The sequence below is a fragment of the Lampris incognitus genome, chromosome 3, assembly GCF_029633865.1.
Source record: "Lampris incognitus isolate fLamInc1 chromosome 3, fLamInc1.hap2, whole genome shotgun sequence".
Lineage (NCBI taxonomy): Eukaryota > Metazoa > Chordata > Actinopteri > Lampriformes > Lampridae > Lampris > Lampris incognitus.
This window is the reverse complement of record NC_079213.1, coordinates 83,404,881-83,429,284: the sequence shown is the minus strand read 5'-3', so window position 1 is coordinate 83,429,284 and position 24,404 is coordinate 83,404,881. Positions and strand designations below refer to the sequence as shown.

At 43.4% G+C, this 24,404-nt stretch overlaps 2 protein-coding genes across 2 annotated transcripts in view; both read left to right on the top strand.

Annotated features, from left to right (window-relative positions):
• Positions 1-1,564: 1,564 nt before the first annotated feature.
• Positions 1,565-15,348, top strand: si:ch73-40i7.5 (amyloid-beta A4 precursor protein-binding family A member 3). The gene is made up of 11 exons (XM_056277502.1): positions 1,565-1,801; positions 2,601-3,597; positions 4,060-4,090; positions 4,231-4,376; positions 4,801-4,887; positions 6,333-6,530; positions 7,929-8,108; positions 8,534-8,746; positions 14,406-14,525; positions 14,816-14,956; positions 15,203-15,348. The coding sequence occupies exons 2-11, from the start codon at positions 2,614-2,616 to the stop codon at positions 15,272-15,274; spliced, it is 2,172 nt and encodes a 723-aa protein (XP_056133477.1). The 5' UTR covers positions 1,565-1,801; positions 2,601-2,613; the 3' UTR covers positions 15,275-15,348.
• A 1,562-nt stretch (positions 15,349-16,910) lies between these two features.
• The window catches only part of abca7 (ATP-binding cassette, sub-family A (ABC1), member 7), an 89,171-nt gene continuing 81,677 nt past the window's right edge, over positions 16,911-24,404 (top strand). The window contains exons 1-6 of the mRNA XM_056276339.1: positions 16,911-16,983; positions 18,375-18,476; positions 20,167-20,260; positions 21,139-21,280; positions 21,831-21,955; positions 23,688-23,806. Of these exons, the coding sequence (XP_056132314.1) occupies positions 18,411-18,476; positions 20,167-20,260; positions 21,139-21,280; positions 21,831-21,955; positions 23,688-23,806 (546 nt within the window). The 5' untranslated portion in view covers positions 16,911-16,983; positions 18,375-18,410. The remainder of the gene's footprint in view (positions 16,984-18,374; positions 18,477-20,166; positions 20,261-21,138; positions 21,281-21,830; positions 21,956-23,687; positions 23,807-24,404) is intronic.

Below are 24,404 nucleotides of genomic sequence, written 5' to 3'. Positions count from 1 at the left end.
CCTAACAGCTGTGTGTCTTCAGTGCAGAGACCTCACTCATTGACCATGAATTTTGATGATAGATAGACAGACAGACAGACAGCGAGACAGATAGATAGATAGATGTTCTTTATTGCCCACAAGGGAAATTCGTTTTGCTTATGTCAGTACAATACATACAGACAAAAAATAGAATGTTTTGAATACAGGGGCACCATATCTCCTACCAGAGAGCATGATCTGAAAGCAGGTGCTGAGCTTGAGTTATGAGCTTACTTGCTTTCTTCCCCACTCTCTGGTCATAGAGCAGCTGGAGGGTTGAGTACTGACCCCACACAGAGCTTGGACGCCAAGGTCATCACCCTCTGCAGCTTGGCCTTGTTGGTCTCTGAGAGCCTCTCATACCAAGCTGAAAAAGAAAAGGCGAAGAGGCTCTCTATATGGCAGATGTAAAAGCTACAACAGATGGAAGGGGCTATGTCTGGATGCCTCAGCCTCCGCAGGAGGTAGATCTGCTGCTGGCACTTTTTGAAGATGGTTTGTGTGCTTTCGTTGAAGGTCAGCTCGCTGTTGATGATGGTTTCGATGTACTTGTAACTGCTAGCCCTCTCCACAACCTCTCCTTCAAGTGTCCGCTGTGGGACAGGGTCAGCCTTCTTCCAGAAGTCCATGAGCAGCTCCTTTGTCTTCCTCACGTTTATCCGGAGAAAATGCTCCTTGCACCACTGGTGCAGCATTTCTACCTCCTCCTCAAAGTGGGCAGGGCTGTTGGAGGTGTTAACCAATGCCGTGTCATCTGCAAACTTCATGGCCATGCTCATACTATCCCTCAGCTTGTTGGCGTATAGTGAGAATAGGACTGGCGAAACCACTGACCCCAGGGGGGCACCGGTGGATTTGAGCATGACAGGAGAGTGGAGCTGTTGACCATGACAAACTGCTCCCTTTTGAGGAGGAAGTCCAGTATCCAGAGGATCATGTTGGGGACCCAGCCGGAGCTCTTGCAGTTTGGCGCAGACGACATGAGGCAGCATGCAGTTGAATGCATAGTAACTCATTGTAATACTGTTGCTTTAACTTGTTGCGCTGACATTACACTCCAGTATTGTGATTTCAGTTTGTACAAATTCCTAAACTTTGAATTATGAGTTCACTTAATTTATATTCTAGATAGAAATTATGAATGTCGATTGTCTAATTTGAAGGCATTTACAATAAATCATATCATGTTATCATATTCATGTGATGTTCAGTCTTATGAATAATGAAACGGTCTTCAGAGCAACCTGGTAAAACCATAGGTGAGCTTGGAAAAATCTCTGAATAATTACAATACTGTATTATAAAATTGAAATAGTCTTGAGCTCTGCAGTAAATGTTTATATGTATAAATTGTACAGAATATCGAATAAATTAACTGTTTTTATAAACCAACTTTCTCTACATTCTCTTGACTCCCGTTGATAATTTATTTGACATTCGATTAAGCAGGACTCGAATGGGGGCGACGCATGCGCACTATGCTGACGTTAGATCGCGAGTCGAGAGGAGTCCTGGCCGCAGGATTGTCAGTCAGGATGGACAACATGTGAAGTTTTTCCCACACAGGAATTGTGTGCGACGTATTTATCGAATGATATATTACTGTTACGTGGCGGGATGCTATGGCAGTCGCTAGAATGACGAACGTACAAACATGTCCAGGTTATAAACCACGTAAACTTGTGTATCGTGGCACCTAAGAGGAGTTGTCCCTGTGTCTGGCTGGTGTATGAAAGAATATCCAGACCTCCGCCAAAATACAACGATCTGAGATAACCAGGTGAGAACCTTTTTCTTGTTTGGTGTATGCGGGAAGTTACCATCCGACGTCAGGATTAAAGCTAACTTCTGTATGCACTCCTCCATATGTTGATGAAGTGGGTAATTAGCTAGCGCACTAGCATTAAATGGGTGACGAGTTCGGTTGAGCTTTCTTGTGTACTTACAATGCTAGTGATTATGGCTGGATTGGATCGTTTTCATAATTATTTGTTTTCTGTACCACATCTCCTTCTGAAATAGCCTTCTACCTCGCCTATTGGCCAGTGATTGTGAGTTATAGTCATATGAATTTTGTGAGAACTGGTTAACACTGCATCGTGCACCTTGATGAGCAAAAAGGAGTCTGTGTGAGGGTTAGATGAATATAGGTGCACATGTACTTTGAGCACCAGACTGGAACTGCCAGCCTATCTTGATGGCCATAGGGCAGTGTTGACAGAAAGGTGCGTTATTGTATTCCAGTGTCTGCTGTCTTCGGTTCAGGTGTGTCTACCAGCGGTAAGAAAATGCCGTGGGCTTGAGTACTGCGATTAGAAGATATATCATTGTATCTCTCATTACGTTAAATATTAGATACGGGTTGTTTGTTATTCCGTCAGCCGTTTAGTCAGTTTGTGCAAGCTACTCTAGCTAACTGCCTCTTTGAATTGTACTGCATTACTGTTCAATCTACTGATCACAGCAAAATGTGACCTAAATTTAACTGAAGTTCCCATTGATTCTTAAATGGAATTGATTCAAACCACCAGAAACCACAACCCCATCTGAACAATGAAATGCATCCCTGCTTCTAACAGGCTTGTTCACAAAATGGAATCAGACAGCTCCCATGCTGAACAGCCAGCTTCATTGTCCCCAGGCACTCAGTCCATCACAGCTATCACTGCTGATGAAGTTTCTCCAGATGCAAACAGTAACAGATGGACTCAGGCAGATGTGGCCAGCTCCGAGGCAGAGGAGCTGGACTCCTTTAACCTCATTGAGCCCCCTCCACTGGACTGGAGGTCTGACACATCCAGCGAGGTAGGCTCAGTGCAGGATGTGGACGACCCTACCTTCCCTCCCTCAGGTGATAATCTGGAGGAGGAAGGGCTTGATGAGTTTATTCTGCCTTTGGATGTGAATGACATTGCTGTTCCGCCAGTGGTTATTCAACAGCAGCTGGTGGACGATAACACTGATCCTATCCAGGCTATAAGAGAGGGGCTGTCTACTAGGGAGGTAGAGAGACAGGTTCCTGAGGAGGAGGAGGCAGAGGTTGAGGGGATCAAGAGCCGGTCAAGAGATGAGGACCACACCCGCATTCATGCCCTTCTCAACAGGCTCCAACTGATGGGAGAGGAGTCTGATTCTGACCAGCTATGTCCTGCTCGCCGCATCTCCTATCGGCGCTACAGACCTCTTGAGTTGGAACCGGAAGACCCTTCCGCGGTAACAGGTGTTGACACTTTACACACCAGTTCTCCAACGGAAACTACGGGGCTGTTGTTCTTAGAGAGCCACCACAGAGACCTCCTTGGACTATTAGAGTCTACAGAGATAGGGCCTTCTCCTCTTCCTCAAAAGCCCCGGGCAGCTTACCTACCCCGCAGAGCAGAGGTCGACGCCGTGGTTTCAGTCTCCTACAATCAGGAAGACGCCCAGAAGTACTGGGATCATTTTGGGAATGGCCAGCAGCCCCAGCTGCGGGGCGGCTTCTCGGCTTCCCTGCTGAAGGACCGGTACCCCGAGCCAGTGTGGATGAAGTGTGGGGAGGAGCCGCCAGAAGTGGAAGGTGCTGCTGAGAATGAGCTGGTAAGTTGGAAGTTATGTTGTTTATTTATTGCAGAGCAACATGGGATTTTCTTTTCTGCTGTTTTGGAGTGACTGAACAGGCCAGCTGAGTTATTTCCTTGTGTAAATTGAGATACAGCACGTTTTATGTTTTACCTGGATATTACTGTCCATTCGCTGTTTTTATTTTCCTCAATTTTTGTGATCTAGCTTACATTATTATGTATTTATCTCTACTATTTAAAGTTGTTGAAGTGTTGGACCATTAACAGCGCTGAGTATTTATCTTTAATATTGTTCCAGTATGTGATATGCTCTTGTGATTTATCTCTAATTTTATTAATGCATAAGATACAAACGGATTATTTATTTCTGATGTTATAACTGTATGTGATACATTCTGATGACCTATCTTGGAATTGTGTTGCTTTTTGAGATACATTCTTTACAGTACATTAAAACCAAACTTTATTTTCATCACAGAATGCTGATGACCGCCCTGACTATAAAGATGGTAAGAGACAGTCACTTCAGCACACCAAATACTTGTTTGGTCTTTGTCTTAATTGATCAGAAACGTAGTAATCTAAGAAATTGTCAATCTTAACTAGTTATTCAGTCAAGCAAATTTAAAATTTTGTTTCCCCCCCTCAGTGCCTGGTCCCTGTGACCCTGATGACCTTTTAGATGGAGTGATATTTGGTGCGAAGTATCTTGGCTCCACTCAGATCAAGTCAGAGAAAAACCCATCTACCAATGCTCGCATGGCTCAAGCTCAGGAGGCTGTGGATCGGATCAAGGTCGGGTCAAATGACACATGAACTGTTTGTTGGAAACTGATAGTGTATCAGAATGGTAAACTATTAATGTAATTGGCAAATCCTAAACCACTCAGTAGCATTTCTCTCAAACCTCTTTATTCTCATTCATCCCAGCTAGGGGTCTATACATTGGTACTGATACTGTACCATGTCCACAAATAACTCAATACAGATACAGTTCAGAACTGGTGTTGTATGTATTTAGTTGACCCAATATGTGAATGGCATAGTACTGACACTGTGCAATAGCTACAGTAGGTCCATAATGGGTACAGAATAGTATTGAGGTGGCTCAGTATGGGAAGAGATTGTTTCTGATACTATATCTTGCCATAATAGGCCCATGATAGGTACAGTGCAGAACCTGTTCATTGTGAAAACTTTGTGATTCTATTTCATCCAGGCTCCGGAGGGGGAGTCTCAGCCCATGACAGAGGTGGACCTCTTTATCTCAACCCAACGGATCAAAGTACTCAGCACTGATACTCAGGTGAGCTCCGACAAGCAGTAGGGATCCTCTGGGTAGAGATACTGCTGCGTAAACCCAAACGTTGGCTGTCTGATTCTTGCAGTACCTTATATCAGCATCCACGGGTCCTACCACAGTGGCCTCTGGCGAATTTATATTTCAACAACATATTGCAACAATTCATATTTCGATGTTTTTTGCGACAGTGTTAAGTAGTGTTCTACCTCTTGGGATTATTGCCCCCTGAAAATTTGACTCAAACATGTGCGATATCACAGATCTGATCCTTGCAAGTGTGTGTGTGTGTGTGTGTGTGTGTGTGTCTGTCCTTGAGCAATCTCCACTACCTGCCTACCCATGCTAAATTACTTCGGATTAGAGATAGTGTAATACTTAATACTTAATAAACTATTATATTTCACTTAAAAATCATATTTGAGCAACTTTATTATTTTGTTAAAAAGGCAGAGTTGCCTTTTCAAGTGCAAAGACCTGAAGTCTTCAACAGGCAGATGCCTTGGAAAGATGTAATTGGATGGTCTTTTAATAAAAGGGCTTGGATGTGAACATTGTTCCCTTGGTAGTACAGGAATAGTATAGTCTATTTTGCTCGCTTGTCTGGTGTGGATGAATTGTCCAGAGATTCAAAGTGGGTCATCTACTACCAGTTCCCTCTCCTCTGCATGGCTGGTTGCTTTTTAAGGGTTGCAGCAGCTCATGCTCGAATGACAGTCCCGATTAATTTGCTGGGATTTGTGATAAAGATTGTCAGTCATGACTATTTAGTCTAGATGATTTGGGGAATTAAGATATTTTTGATGTACTTCTTGCATCTTTTATCGGCATCTTGACTTGAAGAAATAAAAAACTGTTTCTATTTGGTTGCTATTTGTTTCCACTAATTGTCAAAAACTTGTGTTTGTAAACTAGTTCTTAGTATGTCCATAACTGTCCAGTATTGAGAATTTCATATTTCTTCCTTGAACACACAAGTTGTGTGTTCAAGGAAGAAATATGAAATTAAAACTAAATGGGTAGTTGTGTCATACAACTACCCATTTAGTTTTAACGGGAATCTCTCCTGTCTCCCTTGTATTTTCGTGTGTTCACATGAGCGTGTGGAACATGTAAAACGTCTCTCCTGTCTCCCTTGTATTTTCGTGTGTTCACATGAGCGTGTGGAACATGTAAAACGCAAACCTTAAGCTACCGTAAAATACCGCCCTTCAACAGGAGCCTACAAGTTTGCAAGTGTCTGTCATGCTGAAGCATCCTTCAGCAAGACACCATATACCCCTGTCCTTCCTGTGGACAAGGTAAAATGAAAATTTCTGTCCATGAATTGTTTAAATACATTAATTAGTATGAATGTAACTGATCAAACATGGCGAAACCCCTGAGGAGCCAGTTGTAAGTCCTGCTGAGATGTGTTTGAGTAAGACCATTCATGTCCTGTTTCTCCTCAGGAGGCGATGATGGACCACTCGCTCCAAATGATCTCCTACATTGCCGACATCGGCAGCATCGTGGTGCTGATGGCCCGCAGGAAACCGAATAGCCGCAAAGGCCACGACAGTGAACAGACCACCAACTCTTCTTCCTCTTCCTCCCCTGGACCACCAAAAAAATGCTGGATGATCTGTCACGTCTTCTCATCCGATGATGTGAGTCTGTCATTTGGACCTTAGCGGTTGCCATATCATTGATTGTGGCCTTGGATTTGAGAGCAGACTGGTTCACGTTGTTAACACTTAAGCATTGAGCACACTATATGCTGGAAAACTGTAATTTTAACCACCAGATAAATGCTAGTAAATGGTTGCAGCAGCTACAGCTGTTGACCCAAGGTATCCAGTCCCTTCATTTTGCATTCTGAAAAAACTCTCCATAATTGGCTGTTGAATGATGAAGGCCACCAGCTCATGTGGCCGTAGGATGGAAAAGTTTGAAAAAAATATTTATAACTGTGTCATCAAAACAGTTCTGTAATAGTGCTGTAGCTATTCTGACTTTTCAATTTCAAAAGAGTGACCAGAAGCAATAGTGTTTTTGTAACTTATTTCAATTGTAAAATATCTTTAACTTGTATCCTGCATGCTCTATTGTTTTCCCATCTCTTGTGTACAGTTGTGTACACAAGATTAAATAACACACTTTTCCTTCCTCATAGCTCCACAACCTTGGCTCTGTATCCTTCCCGGGGCAGCCTGGGAGTTGGTGTAACCGTAGAAATAGTCTGCCTGCCGACCCACTTTACCACTATTTGCGAGGCTGAATAGGAGGAAAAAGAGAATGTTTTAAAAACTAATTAGCTACATATTGCTGCAGGCTATTAGCCCACTAGTCGTGCTTCTGGCTTGGCTTGTTTGAACTATCATTGCTCTTATTTGCTTTTTTATTTGAAAGGTATATTTATTCTAGGACTCGGGAAAGTGATCTTCCAGAGGAAAGTTGATTCTGGTCTCAGGTCACATCTGATGAATCTTTGATGATCCCTTTGGGGAAACTAGGTCACCACAGCATCAGCATGTAGATCAGCACAGACAAATGGGAAGCAAAGAAGGTGATAATAGAACCAAACAGTTACTAATTCAGCATTAAACACAGCGCACCTTTTAAGCTAAAGAGAGAGAATAAAGGTACACCATCTTCACATTTATAGGTAAAAGTCGATGTTCCAGAGTAAACTACCATTTCTCCCACTCTGGCAAAGTAGTTGTAAAAAAATCACTATTGAACATTAATTATACAAGGGTAATATTAGAAGTAAGTTATATAGAGAATGCTATGGAGGATCAGATATACAAAGATAGTGTGAGAAGCCATTTATATACAGAACACTGTGATAGATCAGTTTTTCCAAGTTCTGCATTTGTGGCTCAAAAGTATGTTGTTTGAAAAGGGTTTAAAGGAAAAGAGCAGGAAGAATAATGGTCGGTACATTCTTTGGAAAAAGGGATTTTGGCACATTTCCTTCAGATTTGGTAGATATGAATACAGTCACGGCAAACGTGTCCAGACATGGCATTCATCACTCAGTTTTACATCCTCCTGTCCTCCAGGCCCAGATCATAGCCCAGGCTATCGGTCAGGCATTTGGCGTAGCCTACCAGCAGTTCCTCCAAGCCAATGGCATCAAGCCCAGTGAGCTGAGGCCTGGCGAGTACAGCGACTACCTGGGCACCCAAGAGCTCTACAATGGGGACCTGGTCCACTTCTCTGATTCTCAGAACATTCGAGATGTAAGCCACTGAGAGCAGCTCAGCCTCCATGTTTAAACACCTGATGCTGTAGCGTCTGCCTGATGGTCACTATGCGCTACTGTATCGGCTACTATGGCGTCAAATCTGTGTGGTCAATCCTGCTGATTTTTGTGATGATAGGATGAGTTTTTCCAAAGTTAGATTTTTTACAGTTTGAATGAACAACCTCTCTTAATAACTGACAGCACAAAATTAAATGATCTATTTTGCTTCTGGATAGACAAAAATTGTATGTAACAAACATCCCTGGTAGAAAAAATGGTGACATGTTCATACTTTGGATTTCCTATACATGTGAAATATGTACATTTAGGGTAATGTACCTCAAGTCATGCTTGTAAAACAAATATGAATAACACTTGATGCTTATTGCTGAAACTCTGTCATCTGTGTCTGTGATCCAGGTGATCATCTCCAAGGCTGCAGGGGAGATCTTAGGGCTGGCTGTGGTGGAGTCAGGCTGGGGCTCTATCTTGCCCACCGTTGTTGTGGCCAACCTCCTCCACGGGGGTCCTGCCGAGCGCTCCGGGGAACTCAGTATCGGGGACCGCATCATGTCGGTGAACGGCACCAGCCTTGTGGGCCTCCCCATAGCATCCTGCCAGAGCATCATCCGGGTGAGAGAACAAGCCTCCGCAGTTACTTATGATTCATGTGGAAAGCAGGGGGAATTAGCTTAGCTAGGGATTCCACAGTTGTCAAAAGAGTTGTAAAATGTCTTGAGTTTGATCATCTAAATGTGAAACATCAAAAGTCCTTGAACACTGTCAAAGATGACCTTTGAAGTCTGAATGCAACCTTATGCGCCCTTTTGAAGACTGAATTTGCCTGTCAAGATCTTTTAAATGTTGAAGTTTCCTGGTGCTTAATTTTCATGTGAGAGATCAGTCCAGTCACACAGAACTATACTGTCATTTGTTTTCAATTTCACATTTATTTCAGTGGTTAAATTTGGCCTTTCATTTCATTGTAACTACCAGTAGAAAATTCTTAATATCTTTAGGTTTCACTTGCCACAGAAAGACCCTGTAACCAAGACCTCAAGGTTTTGGTGCCAACATTTACCAATGTCCATCAGCAGTCCCCTTTTGTTCTAATGAAGTGTCCCTGATCCCAGACACTGAGCCACCTTCTGACTTGGCATTGTAAGTCTCTGTAGGTTAAGTGTTGGTTAAAAGTGCCTTAAATGTCAAATATAAATTTTACCAACCCTAATGAACTATCCTCCCTGAATATGTGCAGTGTTCTGAGGAACCAGTAGGTGGAAACATTTGCATACTCTGTGACGGATGAGCAGTTAGATGGCACAGTCAAGTCAAATCCATTTTATTTGTATAGCCCAATTTCACAATTTATAACGGATTACACAAAGAGTGAATTGCATATGGATCAGCAGGATAACACAAAAAAGAGAACATATAATGTGTCATTTTGGTGTCCTGGGTGTGATTGGTGGATGATATCATCCCGCATCAAGCAAGATTATTCTCTTGAGTTTTTCTTTTATTTCTGTTAATTTTTTTCATTGACAGAAGTGCACGAGAAAAATCAACATTGATTTCAAGCCGCCCAATGACTGCTGGAATAGGCTCCAGCATCCCCGCAACCCTGAGAGCAGGATAAGCGGTGAAGACAATGGATGGATGGAAATCTGTTCTTGTGCATAAGCCATGAATGTTGAATGCAATTCATTCATTCATTAGCCGGGTCGCAGTGGCAGCAAGCTAAGTAGGGCACTCCAGATATCCCTCTCCCCAGCAACGCCCTCCAGCTCCTCCTGGGGGATCCCAAGGCGTTCCCAGGCCAGATTGGACATAAGGTCCCTCCAGCGAGTTCTAGGTCTACCCCGGGTTCTCCCCCCAGTTGGTTGTGCCCGGTAAACCTTCAAAGGAAGGCGCCCAGGAGGCATCCTAATCAGATGCCCAAACCACCTCAATTGGTTCCTTTCGACGTGAAGGAGCAGCAGCTCTACTCCAAGCTCCCTCCAGATGTCCGAGCTCTTCACTGTATCTCTAAAGCTGAGCCCAGGCACCCTACGGAGGAAACTCATTTCAGCCACTTGTATCCGCGATCTCACCCTTTCGGTCACTACCCAAAGCTCATGACCATAGGTGAGGGTTGGAACGAAGATTGACTGGTAAATTGAGAGCTTTACCTTCCGGCTCAGCTCCCTCTTCACCACAACGGTCCAGTACAACGTCCACATTACTGCTGATGCTGCACCAATCTGCCTGTCAATCTCCCGCTCCATCCTACCCTCACTCGTGAACAAGCCCCGAGATACTTGAACTCCTTCACTTGAGGCAACAACTCACCCCCAACCCGGAGGGAGCAATTCACCATTTTCTGGTAGAAAACCATGGCCTCAGACTTGGACGTGCTGACTCTCATCCCGGCCATTTCACACTCAGCTGCAAACCAACCCAGTGTGCGCTGTAGGTCGTGTTCTGATGAAGCCAACAAACAGACACACTCCTCACCTTGGCAGCGCCTTGAGATCCTGTCCATGAATATCACAAACAGAATCGAAGACAAGGGACAACCTTCACGGAGTCCGACACCCACCGAAAATTTGTTTGACTTTGTGCCGAGAATGCGGACACAGCTCTCACTTTTCTTATAAAAGGACTGGATGGCTTGTATCAACTGCCCCGGTACCCCCCACAATCTGCCCCGGGGTACATGATTGTAAGCCTTCTCCAAGTCCACAAAACACATGTAGACTAGCTGGTCAAACTCCCGTGCCCCCCTCAGCACTTCTGCAAGGGCAAAGAGTTGGTCCGTTGGTACTGTCGAATGCAAGTCGGTCATAAATTGAATGTGCTTGCCAGCAAAGCATAGTTAGACCAATGTAAGCAAACTGTGAGCAATATGATGAGGACCATTCTCTTTTAACAGCAAAATCAAAATAAGGAAACAGGAGGTTTTTAGGATTTGTATGGTTCAACATTACAAATACATTTCAATGTTCAAATTCTATGTAATAGGCTGCCAGAGGAGAGGTGATGCATTTTTTTATCGAGTATCCTAAAGACCTGTAGGAGTTGTCTATAGGGACCAGCTGCAGCATCAGGATATCGTCCATATACTAGTAACAGCTTTTCATATGTGCAATAAGTGGGTTAGGTAGTCTGTTTGTATACTAAGGTCTTTTCAAATGTCCCCATGTAAATGACCCTCCTATGTATTCAAAGCACCTCTTTGGGGTACATTGTTACACAGAGACTCAATATCAAATGTGACTAGAGTGAGTAGGTTTATTTTGACAAGAGTGTTGCTTTAGAAAAGTGCTATAGAAATAAAAGTTATTATTATTATTATTAATAATAATAATATATATGAGAGGCATTATCTGTTTCAGCAGTTTAAGAAATTCATCAACAAACTGAGAGAGGGGAATTCTTTAATGCAATTGGGCATCCTGTAGCAGGGACCTTATTTTTATGAATCTTCTTTAAAATTAATGATACCAAGATGGAATAAGATTTTACACGTCAAAAATGTCTTCTCTGTCTCATTGATGATACTGTTCTGATGGCCCTCTGTCTGTTTGATCTCTAGCTTTAATGGTGGGCTAGGGTGGGGCTTCTCCTGAGTCTTCAGACTCTAACTCGTCCACTGAGGACGTGTTAGTCAGGTTCAGGAACTCCTCAAAATGTTCTTTCCACCGCTCGACAACATCTCCAGTCCGGGTCAACAGTTCCCCTCCCCAGCTGAACACAGCCTGAATCAAGCCCTGCTTCCCCTTCCTGAGTTGCCGGATGGTTTGCCAGAACTTCCATGAGGCCAACCGAAAGCCCTCCTCCTTAGCCTCGCCAAACTCCTCCCACACCTGAGTTTTTGCTTTCGCGACTGCCGAAGCAGCAGCCCTTCTGGCCTCCCGGTACCTGTCTGCTGCTTCAGGAGACTCCTGGGCCAATCACGTCCGAAAGGCCTCCCTTCTTCAGCCTGACGGCTTCCCTCACCAGCGGGTTCTTGGGTTGTCGTCTCGGCAGGCACCGATGACCATTTGACCACAACTCCTGCCTGCCGCATCTACAATACAGGCTTTGAACATGGCCCACTCAGACCCCATGTCCCCAGCCTCCCTCGGGATACACGAGAACTTCTTCCGGAGGTGGGAGTTGAAGACCTCACGGACAGGGGCCTCTGCCAGATGTTCCCAGTTCACCCTCACTACATGTTTGGGTTTGCCAGGTCTGTCCGGCAGCCCTCCCCACCATCTGATCCAACTCAACACCAGGTGGTGATCAGTTGACAGCTCTGCTCCTCTCTTCACCCGAGTGTCCAAAACATATGGCTGCAGATCTGATGATACGACCACAAAGTCTATCATCGATCTTCGGCCTAAGGTGTTCTGGTACCAAGTACGCTTATGAACTACCTTATGTTCGAACATGGTGTTTGTTATTGCCAATCCATGACTCGCACAGAAGTCCAATAACAAGGCACCACTCGGGTTCAGATCGGGGAGGCCGTTCCTCCCTGTCACGCCCCTCCAGTTTTCTCCATCGTTGCCCACGTGAGCGTTGAAGTCCCCCAGCAGAACATAGAGTCCTGAGGCGGGGCCTTATCCAGGACACCACCCAGAGACTCCAAGAGGGCTGGATACTCTGAACTGCTATTCGGTGCATAAGCACACACAACAGTCAGAGCCTTTCCCCCAGTGGCTCACAGTCATATAGAGGCAACCCTCTCATTCCCCGGGGAGAACGCCAACACGGCGGCGCTCAACTGAGGACTTGTGAGTATCCCCACACCCGCCCGGCGCCTGTCACCTTGGCCAACTCCAGAAAGTAATGAGTCCAGCCCCTCTCCAGGTGTTTGGTACCAGAGTCCATGCTATATGTGGAGGTGAGCCCAACTATATCTAGTTGGTACCGTACTGCTCCATCTCCTGCACCAGCTCAGGCTCCTTCCCTGTCAGAGAGGTGACATTCCACGTCCCGAGGACCAATCTGCAATGCCGGAAGTCGGCACGCCCCGGTCCCCGCCTTTGCCTGCTGCCCAACCTGCATTGCACCCTACCCCAATGCTCATCCCTGCATGTGGTGGGTCCACGGGATGGTGGCTCTATGTTGTTTTTTTCAGGCTGGGCCCGACCGGGCCCCATGGGCCAAGGCCCGGACACCAGACGCTCGCCGGCGAGCTCCACTCCCAGGCCTGGCTCCAGGAGGGGGCCTGAGTTTCCCTTTTCCGGGCGAGGTGCTGTAACTCTGCTGGTGTAAATTCATTGGGTTTTTTTTGAATCGCTCTTAGTCTGGCCCCTCCCCTGGGACCAATTTGCCTTGGGAGACCCTACCAAGGGCTATTGCCCCCGACAACACAGCTCACAGGATTACCGGGACACACAAACCCCTCCACCACGTTAAGGTGACGATTCTCGGAGGAGTTGCTTATAGATATACCAATTTAATCTTGTATCAGATAAGATGAAAGTGAGATGAATATAAGATGAAATTGGTATATGGATATACCAATTTCATCTTATATCAGAGAAGACGAAAGTGAGAAAAATTCCTTTTTCATTTGTACCCACTGCCTTTAATCAATAATGAGGAGGTTAACACCAACTAAGTTTGTTGAGGTGCAGATTAAATTGGTATAGCCGATATAACAATTTCATATAAGAGGAGACCGATTCTGTCCATTGCAACTGCTTTACATTCCCTGCCTCTGTAGGGAGATACGATTGGCTCCTGATTAAAAAAATTTAAGCCCATTACCCCACAAAGTCGCTGTTCTTTTTCTTTTTTTGCCCCTTTTTCTCCCAGTTGTATCTGGCCAGTTACCCCACTTTGCGAGCCGTCCTGGTCACTGTTCCAGCCCCTCTGCTGATCCGGGAGGGCTGCAAAATACCACATGCCTCCTCCGATACATGTGGAGTTGCCAGCTGCTTCTGTTCACTTGACAGTGAAGAGTTTCACCAGGGGGGCGTAGCGCGTGGGAGGATCACACCATTTCCTCCAGTTCATACCCCCTGAACAAGCGCCCCAACCGACCAGAGGAGGCGCTAGTGCAGTGACCAGGACACATACCCACATCCGGCTTCCCACCCACAGACACGGCCAATTGTGTCTGTAAGGATGCCTGACCAAGCCCGAGGTAACACAGGAATTTGAACAGGCGATCCCCATGTTGGTAGGCAACGGAATAGACGGCCACGCTATCCGGACACTAAGTCGCTGTTCTTTCTCCCGAAAACAAACGTGGCACATTTTTCTGAATGATCATGTAAGCTAATTGCTGTCCTTACCTTTCTCCTTTCCATTACAGGATTTGAAGAGCCAGACATGCGTGAAGCTCAGCATCGTTCACTGTCCCCCCGTCACCATGGCAATTATCAAGAGACCAGACCCCAAATTTCAGCTGGGCTTCAGTGTGGAAGATGGTATTGTACGTGAATGTTAATCTTTTCGCCAGAATATGGACAGTAGGAGCCAAGGGAGCTGTTCAGTGGCCGACAGTTAAAAGTCTGTGTTTGTATGGGGCAGTGCAAAGGAAGCAGGGCCATGCTGCTTTCAGTGATTTTTACCGTGATAAATATAGGTTTAAAACGATGATATTCTAAACCTAAATTACTAGTCTAGAGCACATTTAGTTATTGCTATAAGAAAAAAAAGTGTGTAACCACTAAAATTCATTTTCCCTTTTTTCCCTTTTTCCTTTTCTCTGATGATGGGAAGATCTGCAGCCTGATGCGAGGAGGTATAGCAGAAAGAGGGGGCATCCGTGTCGGACATCGGATCATTGAAATCAACGGACAGAGTGTGGTTGCCACACCCCACGACAAGATTATCCACATCCTGACCAACGCCATTGGGGAAGTAAGTTGTGGCTCTCTGTAGAATTAACTGATGACTAATACAAGCTTTGGACAGCTCAAAACCTCACTTTATCAAACAAGCCCTTGTGGAAAGATTAAGCAATTACTGTATGTATGCTCTTGAAGTTTTTTTCATGTTTTTTATTTTTTTACATGGTACAAATTGTGGACAATACTGACAAATATGGAACGTGCTATGACATGTGCTATGTTTTGTTTCAATAATACTATTTTTCTCTCTGTGTAGATTCACTTGAAGACCATGCCAGCATCAACATATCGCCTCTTAACAGGACAAGAACAGCCAGTTTTTCTCTAAAAACAGCAGACAGAGCATTGGCTAGTTTGATCAAGAAATACTTCAGAGAAAAATATTGTGCAGTATTGAAGTTTCATGAGCTTTTTAAATACATTATGCAATTTATTATATCAATGTTTGCTATTGTCATCATGAAAGCAATGAGCTTGTCTAGCAATTTTATTTAAAGTTGTAAAGTATGTTGGAATACCATGCTAACATGTTTTAAAAAGACGGACAGGGCTAAAGATAGTTCTCAATTTGTATTTATTATTTAACAAAACAAGGCATTATGCAAAAAAAGTGAAAGTCCAGAAATATTTTGCAATTACACTACATCTTACAATGTGATGTGTGAACACAAACACACACACACACATACACACACACACACACATATATATATATATATATATTCCAGGTCCTGTGATGGCCTGGTGGCCTGTCCAGGGTGTCTCCCGCCTGCCGCCCAGTGACTGCTGGAATAGGCTCCAGCATCCCCATGACCCTGAGAGCAGGATAAGTGGTTTGGATAATGGATTTTCAGGTCTTCCAGTGTGCTTTCTTTTTTTCTTTTCTTTTTTTTTTGCCAGTGTGCCTGAGCCGGTAGTTCAGAGAGGAAACTTTAATCATATATTAATAGATCAGTTTTTTTTTCAGTATCACTGAATATTGTTGCGTAGTAAACTATTTTCACCGCTGTGCTCTGGTTTTACTATATGCACAAAATGTTTCCCTTGTCTTTTTGCCTGAAAGGGAAGGGCAATTATATACTGATCTAAGTGCAACTGCCTTATTTAATATAGGGAGGTATATTTTTAAGAGTTGCAGTTTTGGATGTTCATTAAATGATTTATTGATTAGTTATTGAGTTGTTTTAGAATTATTGTTGCTGTTCAGGAAACAAGGTCACACTTCCCAACTCTAATGGATTGTCCAACATATCCACAGTACAAAGTTGAATCAGTCCATCTGGACACAACGTTTATTGAATGTTTGTTGTGTTCAGATGAAGCAAGAAAGGCAAGATTGAGATGGTTTGGACATGTGTGGAGGAGAGATGCTTGGTATATTGGGAGAAGGATGCTGAATATGGAGCTGCCAGGGAAGAGGAAAAGAGAAGGCCAAAGAGGAGGTTTATGGATGTGACGAGGGAAGACATGCAGGTGGCTGGTGTGACAGAGGAAGAGGCAGAAGACAGGAAGAAATGGAAACGGATGATCCGCTGTGGCGACCTCTAACGGGAGCAGCCGAAAGTAGTAGTAGTAGTAGATTGTGTTCAGATGAACTGATTCAACTTTCTGTGATCTCCTTACCTAGATTATTGAGCCTGCATAAAGAAAAACATCCACATGTTTTCAAAGTATATACATTATTGTTTCAAATGTCGATCAATGATAATTGAGTTTTTGTCCGACTGAACAGCCCTGTTCGTGTCGGATTAAATCCTTACATACTAGGTAACACGCAGTGTTACCAGCCGACGCCCGCATTATCGACTGTCTTCCTGTACCAAAACAGAGATCCAACCAATCAAATACTGAACCGGTCTCTGTGGCCCTGCCCACACCCAACTCTGACCAATCAGCGTCATTCTATGGACGGGGGTTCTTCAGTTTCGTCTGCGATTACAGACCATTCGTGAAATAGTGACTGTCAAACAGAAGCTGTAGACTCATATCTGGGACCTGCAAATAAACCATAAGCGGTACCAACAGTTATATTAGAAGGTACGTGGTGTTTTCATTCAATCGTCATGGGCCATTTTGGTTTCGTTCATCTTAAAGAGTTCCCTCATCATCAAAAAGCAGCTCTTGCTCAGGGACATGGTAGAACCAGATGGTCCACTCCTTCCCTTTCATCCTTATATTCCTTTTTGTTCATTCAGTTTCTTACCGTCTCTCGATTATACTTGCCTTTATATCAAATCATATCTTCAACTGTACACTGAGTTGCTTATGTCATGTTTTAATGAAGGCATTTCGTTGCAGTTGTAAACAAGCTAACATACGTTGGCTGAACATAGAAAACGTGTTACTCTTCAAGTTGTTAGATTCTGAAAAGGTGTGATATAACATCGCGGTGTTCATTTGCCTAATGTGTCATGAAGTATTGGCTTGGTGCTGTGGGTCACTTGCTTAATTTCATGCTATATACGAAGCAGGTGTTCATCATGATATTCCACCAAAATAGAAGAAATCTGCGTTTGTACGGGCTCTCACAATGCAAAGGGTGTTTATCAACAGATGGATGTAGAGTTGACATTTGGAATTGCATGTAGTGGATTTGACTTTAAAATGAACCCTGCCATCGCTGAATTAACTCTCACAAAAAACAAAACAAAACCTTTTCTGTACAACAGACAAGACGGAGAAATACCCCAAATCATACCCCAATGCCCATCCATAGCCATTCACAGGGTTAACAGTTAATGTTGAACTCTCAAAGTCACACACGTAACCCAATTAGGATAATGAGGATTTCAAGATCTCTGATAGGATGGTGAGTCCTAAGCAGATCAGTTGAGGGCTGACCTGGCTCGCTAGCAAGTATTGTGTTACTCACGACAGAAAGCCTACAGGAATAACCTGTCGTATCTGTGTAAACACTGAAATCCAGAAAAGGTCTCGAGACACGTCGCCCCGCTGTTTTCACATATTCAGACTGCCCATGGGAAGCAGCTGCAGACTTCCTTTCATGTGAAAGTCGGGGTAACTTTTTCGATGAAGCATTACCATAATGTTTCACAGAAATGAAAAGATAGCATAACAGAAAATGCGTAAAACTGACAGATTAATACAGTATTTGTGAAAATAACGATCGCATCGCGATTCACTTGACGTTCATACGGACGCTTATTTTTACGTAACTTCCGTTTTAGGCACCTGTTGTTTATTTCCGGGCTTATAAAAAACCGGATGTCAGTCATTACATCATTTTGACTGCAATAAGATAAATAAATAAATAAAATCTAGCTACTCTTCTGGCAGGTCAGAGTTTCTTCACAGCCACCAAATACTACGTTTTGAAATTTTTTATTTATTATCATTATTTTTTTGCATTTTAATTATTTTCTTGGTCAAATTATGAAATCCCCCCTTGTCGTTGTTCTGTGGCCAAGTGTTGCATCATGACCGCCTAGCTCCAGTTGAAAGTGATGGGGGTCCCTAGACAGCTGCTGCTCCTGCTGTGGAAGAACATCACCTATCGCAAGAGAAACAAGGTAGAACCGAATAACACAGAACACCTGCTGGATCTGTATCATGCATCTTTACCTCCCATTCACAAATAAGGATTATGATGACCTTGGGTTGTCAGTTAAAAGGTCACATCAGACTGAGAAAATGTTCACTGACTACATTTTTGCCATGATGAAGAAAAAAATGAAAATGAATAAATAAAGAAAATGACCTCCAAAATCAGTTGAACATCAAGGAAGTCAGAGGCCATCAATGAAAAATACTCCACCTGAATACCCTATGTTTCACGTTTTCCATAACAAGTTACCCCATGGCACAAAGAATGCCTATGTTGAAATATGTCTCACTTACATTGGCAGATGTTTTTATTTGACTCAGCTCACAAAATTCACAATACAACACAAAGAGTTAAGAGGCAACAGGTTACGGTGAAAATGTGAAATGTAAAACCTAGTGTAGAGACCAGACTTTTCAGATCACCCCAGGTTCCTTCATATTATGTTTTGCAATATTATTTTTAATGCTATGATGTTGTTTTATAAGAGCATGTTTTATACAGTTAACAGTTATTTGCAATGGGAAGGTGTTTTAAACATTTGATTTTATAGTTTGAGCACAGAATTCTTCATGTATAAGTTAAGGTATATCAGTCAACTACATATCACATGGGTTTAAATGTGTGTAAAAAGATGGGGTTTTTTTTCTTCTGTGTGTGCTTTCATATTGTAACTCAGCCAAAAGACTGGTGTGGTCAGATCTCATTTCAGTATATATTCCCGCCTGTATTGCATTAGCCGGTAGCTAGAGCCAGTCTGGTATAAGCTAATTTTCTCAGATGTCAAGCATCAATAGAAGAATATTAAAGGAAACCAACATCTACTACTACTACTTTCGGCTGCTCCCGTTAGGGGTCACCACAGTGGATCATCCGTTTCCATTTCTTCCTGTCTTCTGCATCTTCTTCTGTCACACCAGCCATCTGCATCTCTTCCCTCACCACATCCATAAACCTCCTCTTTGGCCTTCCTCTTTTTCTCTTTCCTGGCAGCTCCATATTCAGTATCCTTCTCCTAATATACCCAGCATCTCTCCTCCACACATGTCCAAGCCATCTCAATCTTGCTTCTCTTGCTTTGTCTCCAAACCGTCCAACTTGAACGGTCCCTCTAATATCATCGTTCCTAATGCTGTCCTTCTTCGTCACTCCCAGTGAAAATCTTAGCATCTTCAACTCTGCCACCTCCAACTCACTCCTGTCTTTTCGTCAGTGCCACTGTCTCCAAACCATATAACATAGCTGGTGTCACAACCATCTTGTAAACCTTCCCTTTAATTCTTGTTGGTACCCTTCTGTCGCAAATGACTCCTGAAACCAACATAACAGACGCAAATTTATCATTGAGGAGTCTGACTGGAAAATGAGCTCCAATGATTCCCGTAGCAAATAACTGATTGAAAATGTTAATGTTTCCTTCTTTGTTAGACATTACAGATGTTAGCAAAGGAAACATTTTTTCTGCCCTCAAGGTACCTGTAAAGGTCATGATTAACTGTCTATTTGTCACGTACTGTCGGTTCTTGAATAAATAGCTTAGGAAATAGATGTCAGAGGTGAAATCATGGGCATCCATAAGGTAAATGTGGATTAGTGCTAATGATATCAGAGGCAGCTGTTCTGTATCCGTGTACTAATATGTTTTTTTGCTCCGTCAGATCCAGCTGATCATTGAGCTCCTTTGGCCGCTCTTCCTTTTTGTCATCCTTATCTCCGTCCGTCACTCTCATCCCCCATACAAACAGAGCCAATGTGAGTGCCATTGTACAAATCTTCCACCCGTTTGCCATCTTACTTTAACTCCTCACACACACACACACACACACACACACACACACACACACACACACACACACACACGCAAGGATCTGAAATGTTTATCTGCCAAGCAGCTAAACTGATTAGCTTGATAAGAGTGATTCGTTCCACAATTATTTTCCCAACCTGTTATGTTAGTGACCTAACTCATTCTGCTCTCTATGGTTGGGTAGGGGTTTAACACGGGGTGACATAACAGGCTTGCTGGTAGAAATGTTATCCTAAAGCATCTTATAGTACAGTGAGAGGACAGGTAGACTTTGTGGAAATCAAAAGAAAAACCACTTTGATTGCTAATTTACACATGGTAGTTACATTACACATGGTAGGGGCTAACTGGATTTTTGTTTTCTTATCTCACATAATCTCCTCAAGGAACACATAAAGCTTATAAATGCACACAGTTCTGGGGCCCTGTGCCTTGTTCAAGAGCACTTCAGCAGGGGCTCAGCCCTGTGGCTTAGCTGTCGAATAGGTCAGTTATCGGTTAAATTAGAGGAAGCCTTTGCAGGGACCTTTATGGAGACAAGTGTGTGTGATGCCTGGCCAGTGCCACTGAACAATAGAGTTTAAAAGTAATTAATTAATTCAACTTCTGAAGTAACCTGAGTTTTAGCCTAGCTGTATAAAGTGACTATTTGTTCATTTAAAACAAGTCAGGATTGTGTTAGGGATTATCATTTGTTTCTGTTTAATCCCCACAGATTATGTTTCACATCACCAACAGTCTTTTTAGCATTTCGCATCTCAGGCTTATCTTCCCCTGTAAACCCACATAATGGACTGAATGTTTTTCTCGATTGCCCTCGCAGGTCACTTTCCAAACAAAGCATTGCCATCGGCCGGCACCCTGCCCTGGATACAGGGCATCATCTGCAACATCAACAACCCCTGCTTCCATAGCCCCACCCCAGGAGAGACGCCGGGGCAAGTGGGCAACTTTGACAACTCCATGTAGGTAAACTGTAATGTGCAGACACGGGTATGTTACACGGGTGGACCGTATACACTGTAAATAATAGAACAACGTGAAGTTGGCTCATGTATAAACTGAATATATAAATGAAGAGGTCCACATGATAAGTACTTGGCTGAGAATGGGGCCATTGTGGTAGGAAATATTGTTTTGAGATGAGGATTTGGCTTTTCCTGATAGGAAAAAGTATTAGTGGAGCTTCTCAGTAAACTGTGCTGCCCTTGAAAACTAATGGATCCTGTTTTGACTACAAGTGTTTGATTCTGAAGTAATACTAAAGAGTCCCCTCAGTACGTTGAATCATATCTGTGATAACCGTTAGCATATCCAATGTCTTTCTCTTCTGTAACCTAAATGAAAGACAGACGCAGACAAGTACATATGTTAAAAGCTAAGGTGTTCTTGCTTGTTCTCGTCTGTATTCTTTTATTCAGTTCCCTGTAAAACACTTTGAGAGAAAACGATTTGTCTAAAGGGCTCCATAGACCAAATCTGACCTAACCTTGGTGTCCTGTCCTCCTCCTGCAGACTGTCTCGACTGTTTGTGGACGCCCAGACTCTGCTGTCCTATGGGGGCAACCAGAGCTTCTCTGGCTTCCAGGAGCTGCTGGAGAGCGTGCAGAGGCTGGGAGAGAGGCCAGGGGCATGGCCAAGTGCGTCCACTAGCTTGGATCTCCTTTGGCATTGAGTCAAAGTTTGGGAAACTTTAAAATTTTTACACATTGACACATTTTCCACAATACAGGGAAAACCTCACTGCATCAGCAGGTCATGTCAACTTAAGAGTGACACTCCTGAGAGAGAAAAAAAAGAAAAAAATATGTTGCATCATTGACGTACAGCTATCAATTTGAATTGGTTGTGAAGCAATGGGAATGAAATAGAAATACGTAAGCCCTCTAGGGCAGCTTTGAGAAAAATATGGACCATATTTTGCAAAAACAACAATATGAAATGTGTTGTTCCAAACAGGAGAATTAGACTACAACACGGAATATCAAGGCTTCTATAATCTAAATGTATTATGTACACTGGGATGAGAGTTATGCTTCCTGTCAGTGGCGATGTTGTGTGGTTACATGCAGACATCTCTGAAAGCTACCTTCACCAATGAAAAGACAGTTTGACGATGGTCAAAAGAGGGATGTCCCACTGTGGTGACAGGTGTCAGACACATGACAACCTACTTATAGTAGATCTTTTAACCATTACTTTCACCCAGTGTTTTCACAGGTTTATGAGAACTGACCTGTACCGGTCCAGTTAGAAGATCATCTTTGAAAAAGGTTTTAAACATGAGCAGGCTCAAGTGACAGGCAGACCAGAGCCATTTTCTGCTGCTGACCGGCTGTCAAAGTGGCACAAAGTGGCTTTCTTGTCCATCCCTGATGGATGTAGATCCAGTTACACAGTGCTCATAAGAAAAGGGGCTCTATGCTTTATTTCTATTCTGTTCTACTGAAAAGAGTGGAAAACTCAATCTGATTAAACCCACAGCACATGAACTTGTATTCGGTCTGCTATTGTGTTCTTTGTATCTCATCTGTTGTTTTCAGGCCAATATCTACTCATATATTTTCGTAATGTGTGTGTGTGTGTGGTGTTAGTGTGTGTGTGTGTTAGTTAGTGTAGATAGCGGGACCGAAAACTAAAGCATTTATGATCCTAATTCTTTTTGGAGGTGGTAGATATTGTCTCAGAGAGTAAGGGAAAAATCCCAGAAAATTAAAAGTATGCATAATTATGCAAAATATGCATTTTTCTAAAAATGGCTAAAAAAAACCCACTTTTCTCGGCATTTCAGATGATTCTGAGCATCTTTGATTTTTTTCACCTATATAAAAAAAAAATTCTGGGACTTAGAAATGTTTTGGCATTATGCAAAATATATGCATTTTTGCAAAAATGCACTTATGATCCTAATTTTTTTTTGGAGGTGGTAAGTATTGTTCCAGAGAGGACCAGAAAAATAGCAGAAAATTAAAATAATTATAATAATTATGCATAATTATGCAAAATATGCATTTTCTAAAAATGGCTAAAAACCACTTTTCTCGGCATTTCACATGGTTATGAGCATTTGGGGGGAGGGAGCTGGAGTGGGGGGGGTAAACCACTTTTCCCCGTATTTCAGATGATTCTGAGCATTTGGGGGGAGGGAGTTGGAGTGGGGGGGGGGTTTAGGGGCAGGGAAAAGGCGGTTAGCTGGCAGGATGAAGAGGAGGGAGATTTAGACGGGTGGATAACCAAACCGCTACATTGTAGCGGGGTTCTTCTAGTGTAATTTATAAAAGGAAGTGTAAGTTAGATTATTGTCAAAACCTAACTATGAATCTGCTTGTTTGAAGTAGTTGGCTAAAACGCCATGTCCAATTTCTTCCACAGACCTCCCTGTAGGAGAATATCTCAGCGCCAATGAGACGTTCTCGACCTTCCTCCTGACCAATGGCAGCCTGTCACCTGCCACTGTTGACCAGCTGTTAAAGGCCCGCCTTAATTTTCAGGTATCATCCCCAACATTTTTGGTTTAACAACCCTGTAATTTAAAATAGGACTAAACAATGCAGCCTTCAGCTGTTCCCTGTACTGATGTTGTCAGCACTGACTGATGTTGTCTGGAAATATTAAATCAGGGTCTCATGTCATGAAAATTACAACGTACAGGCTGAGATCTGCGGGATGTGGTAGATTTCTCCTGCTCTTTCTGGAGTTTTTTTTTTCCCCGTTATCCATCCATCCATTATCCAAACCACTTATGCTGCTCTCAGGGTCGCACGGATGCTGGAGCCTATCCCAGCAGTCATTGGGCGGCAGGCAGGGAGACACCGTGGACAGGCCGCCAGGCCATCACAGTGCTGACACTCATACACACATCCACACCTAGGGACAATTCAGTACGGCCAATTCACCTGACCTACATGTATTTGGACTGTGGGAGGAAACCGGAGCACCCGGAGGAAATCCACGCAGACACAGGTAGAACATGCAAACTCCACACAGAGGACAACCTGAGACAACCCCCAAGGTTGGACTACCCCGGGGCTCGAACCCAGGACCTTCTTGCTGTGAGGCAACTACTCTAACCACTGCGCCACCGTGCTG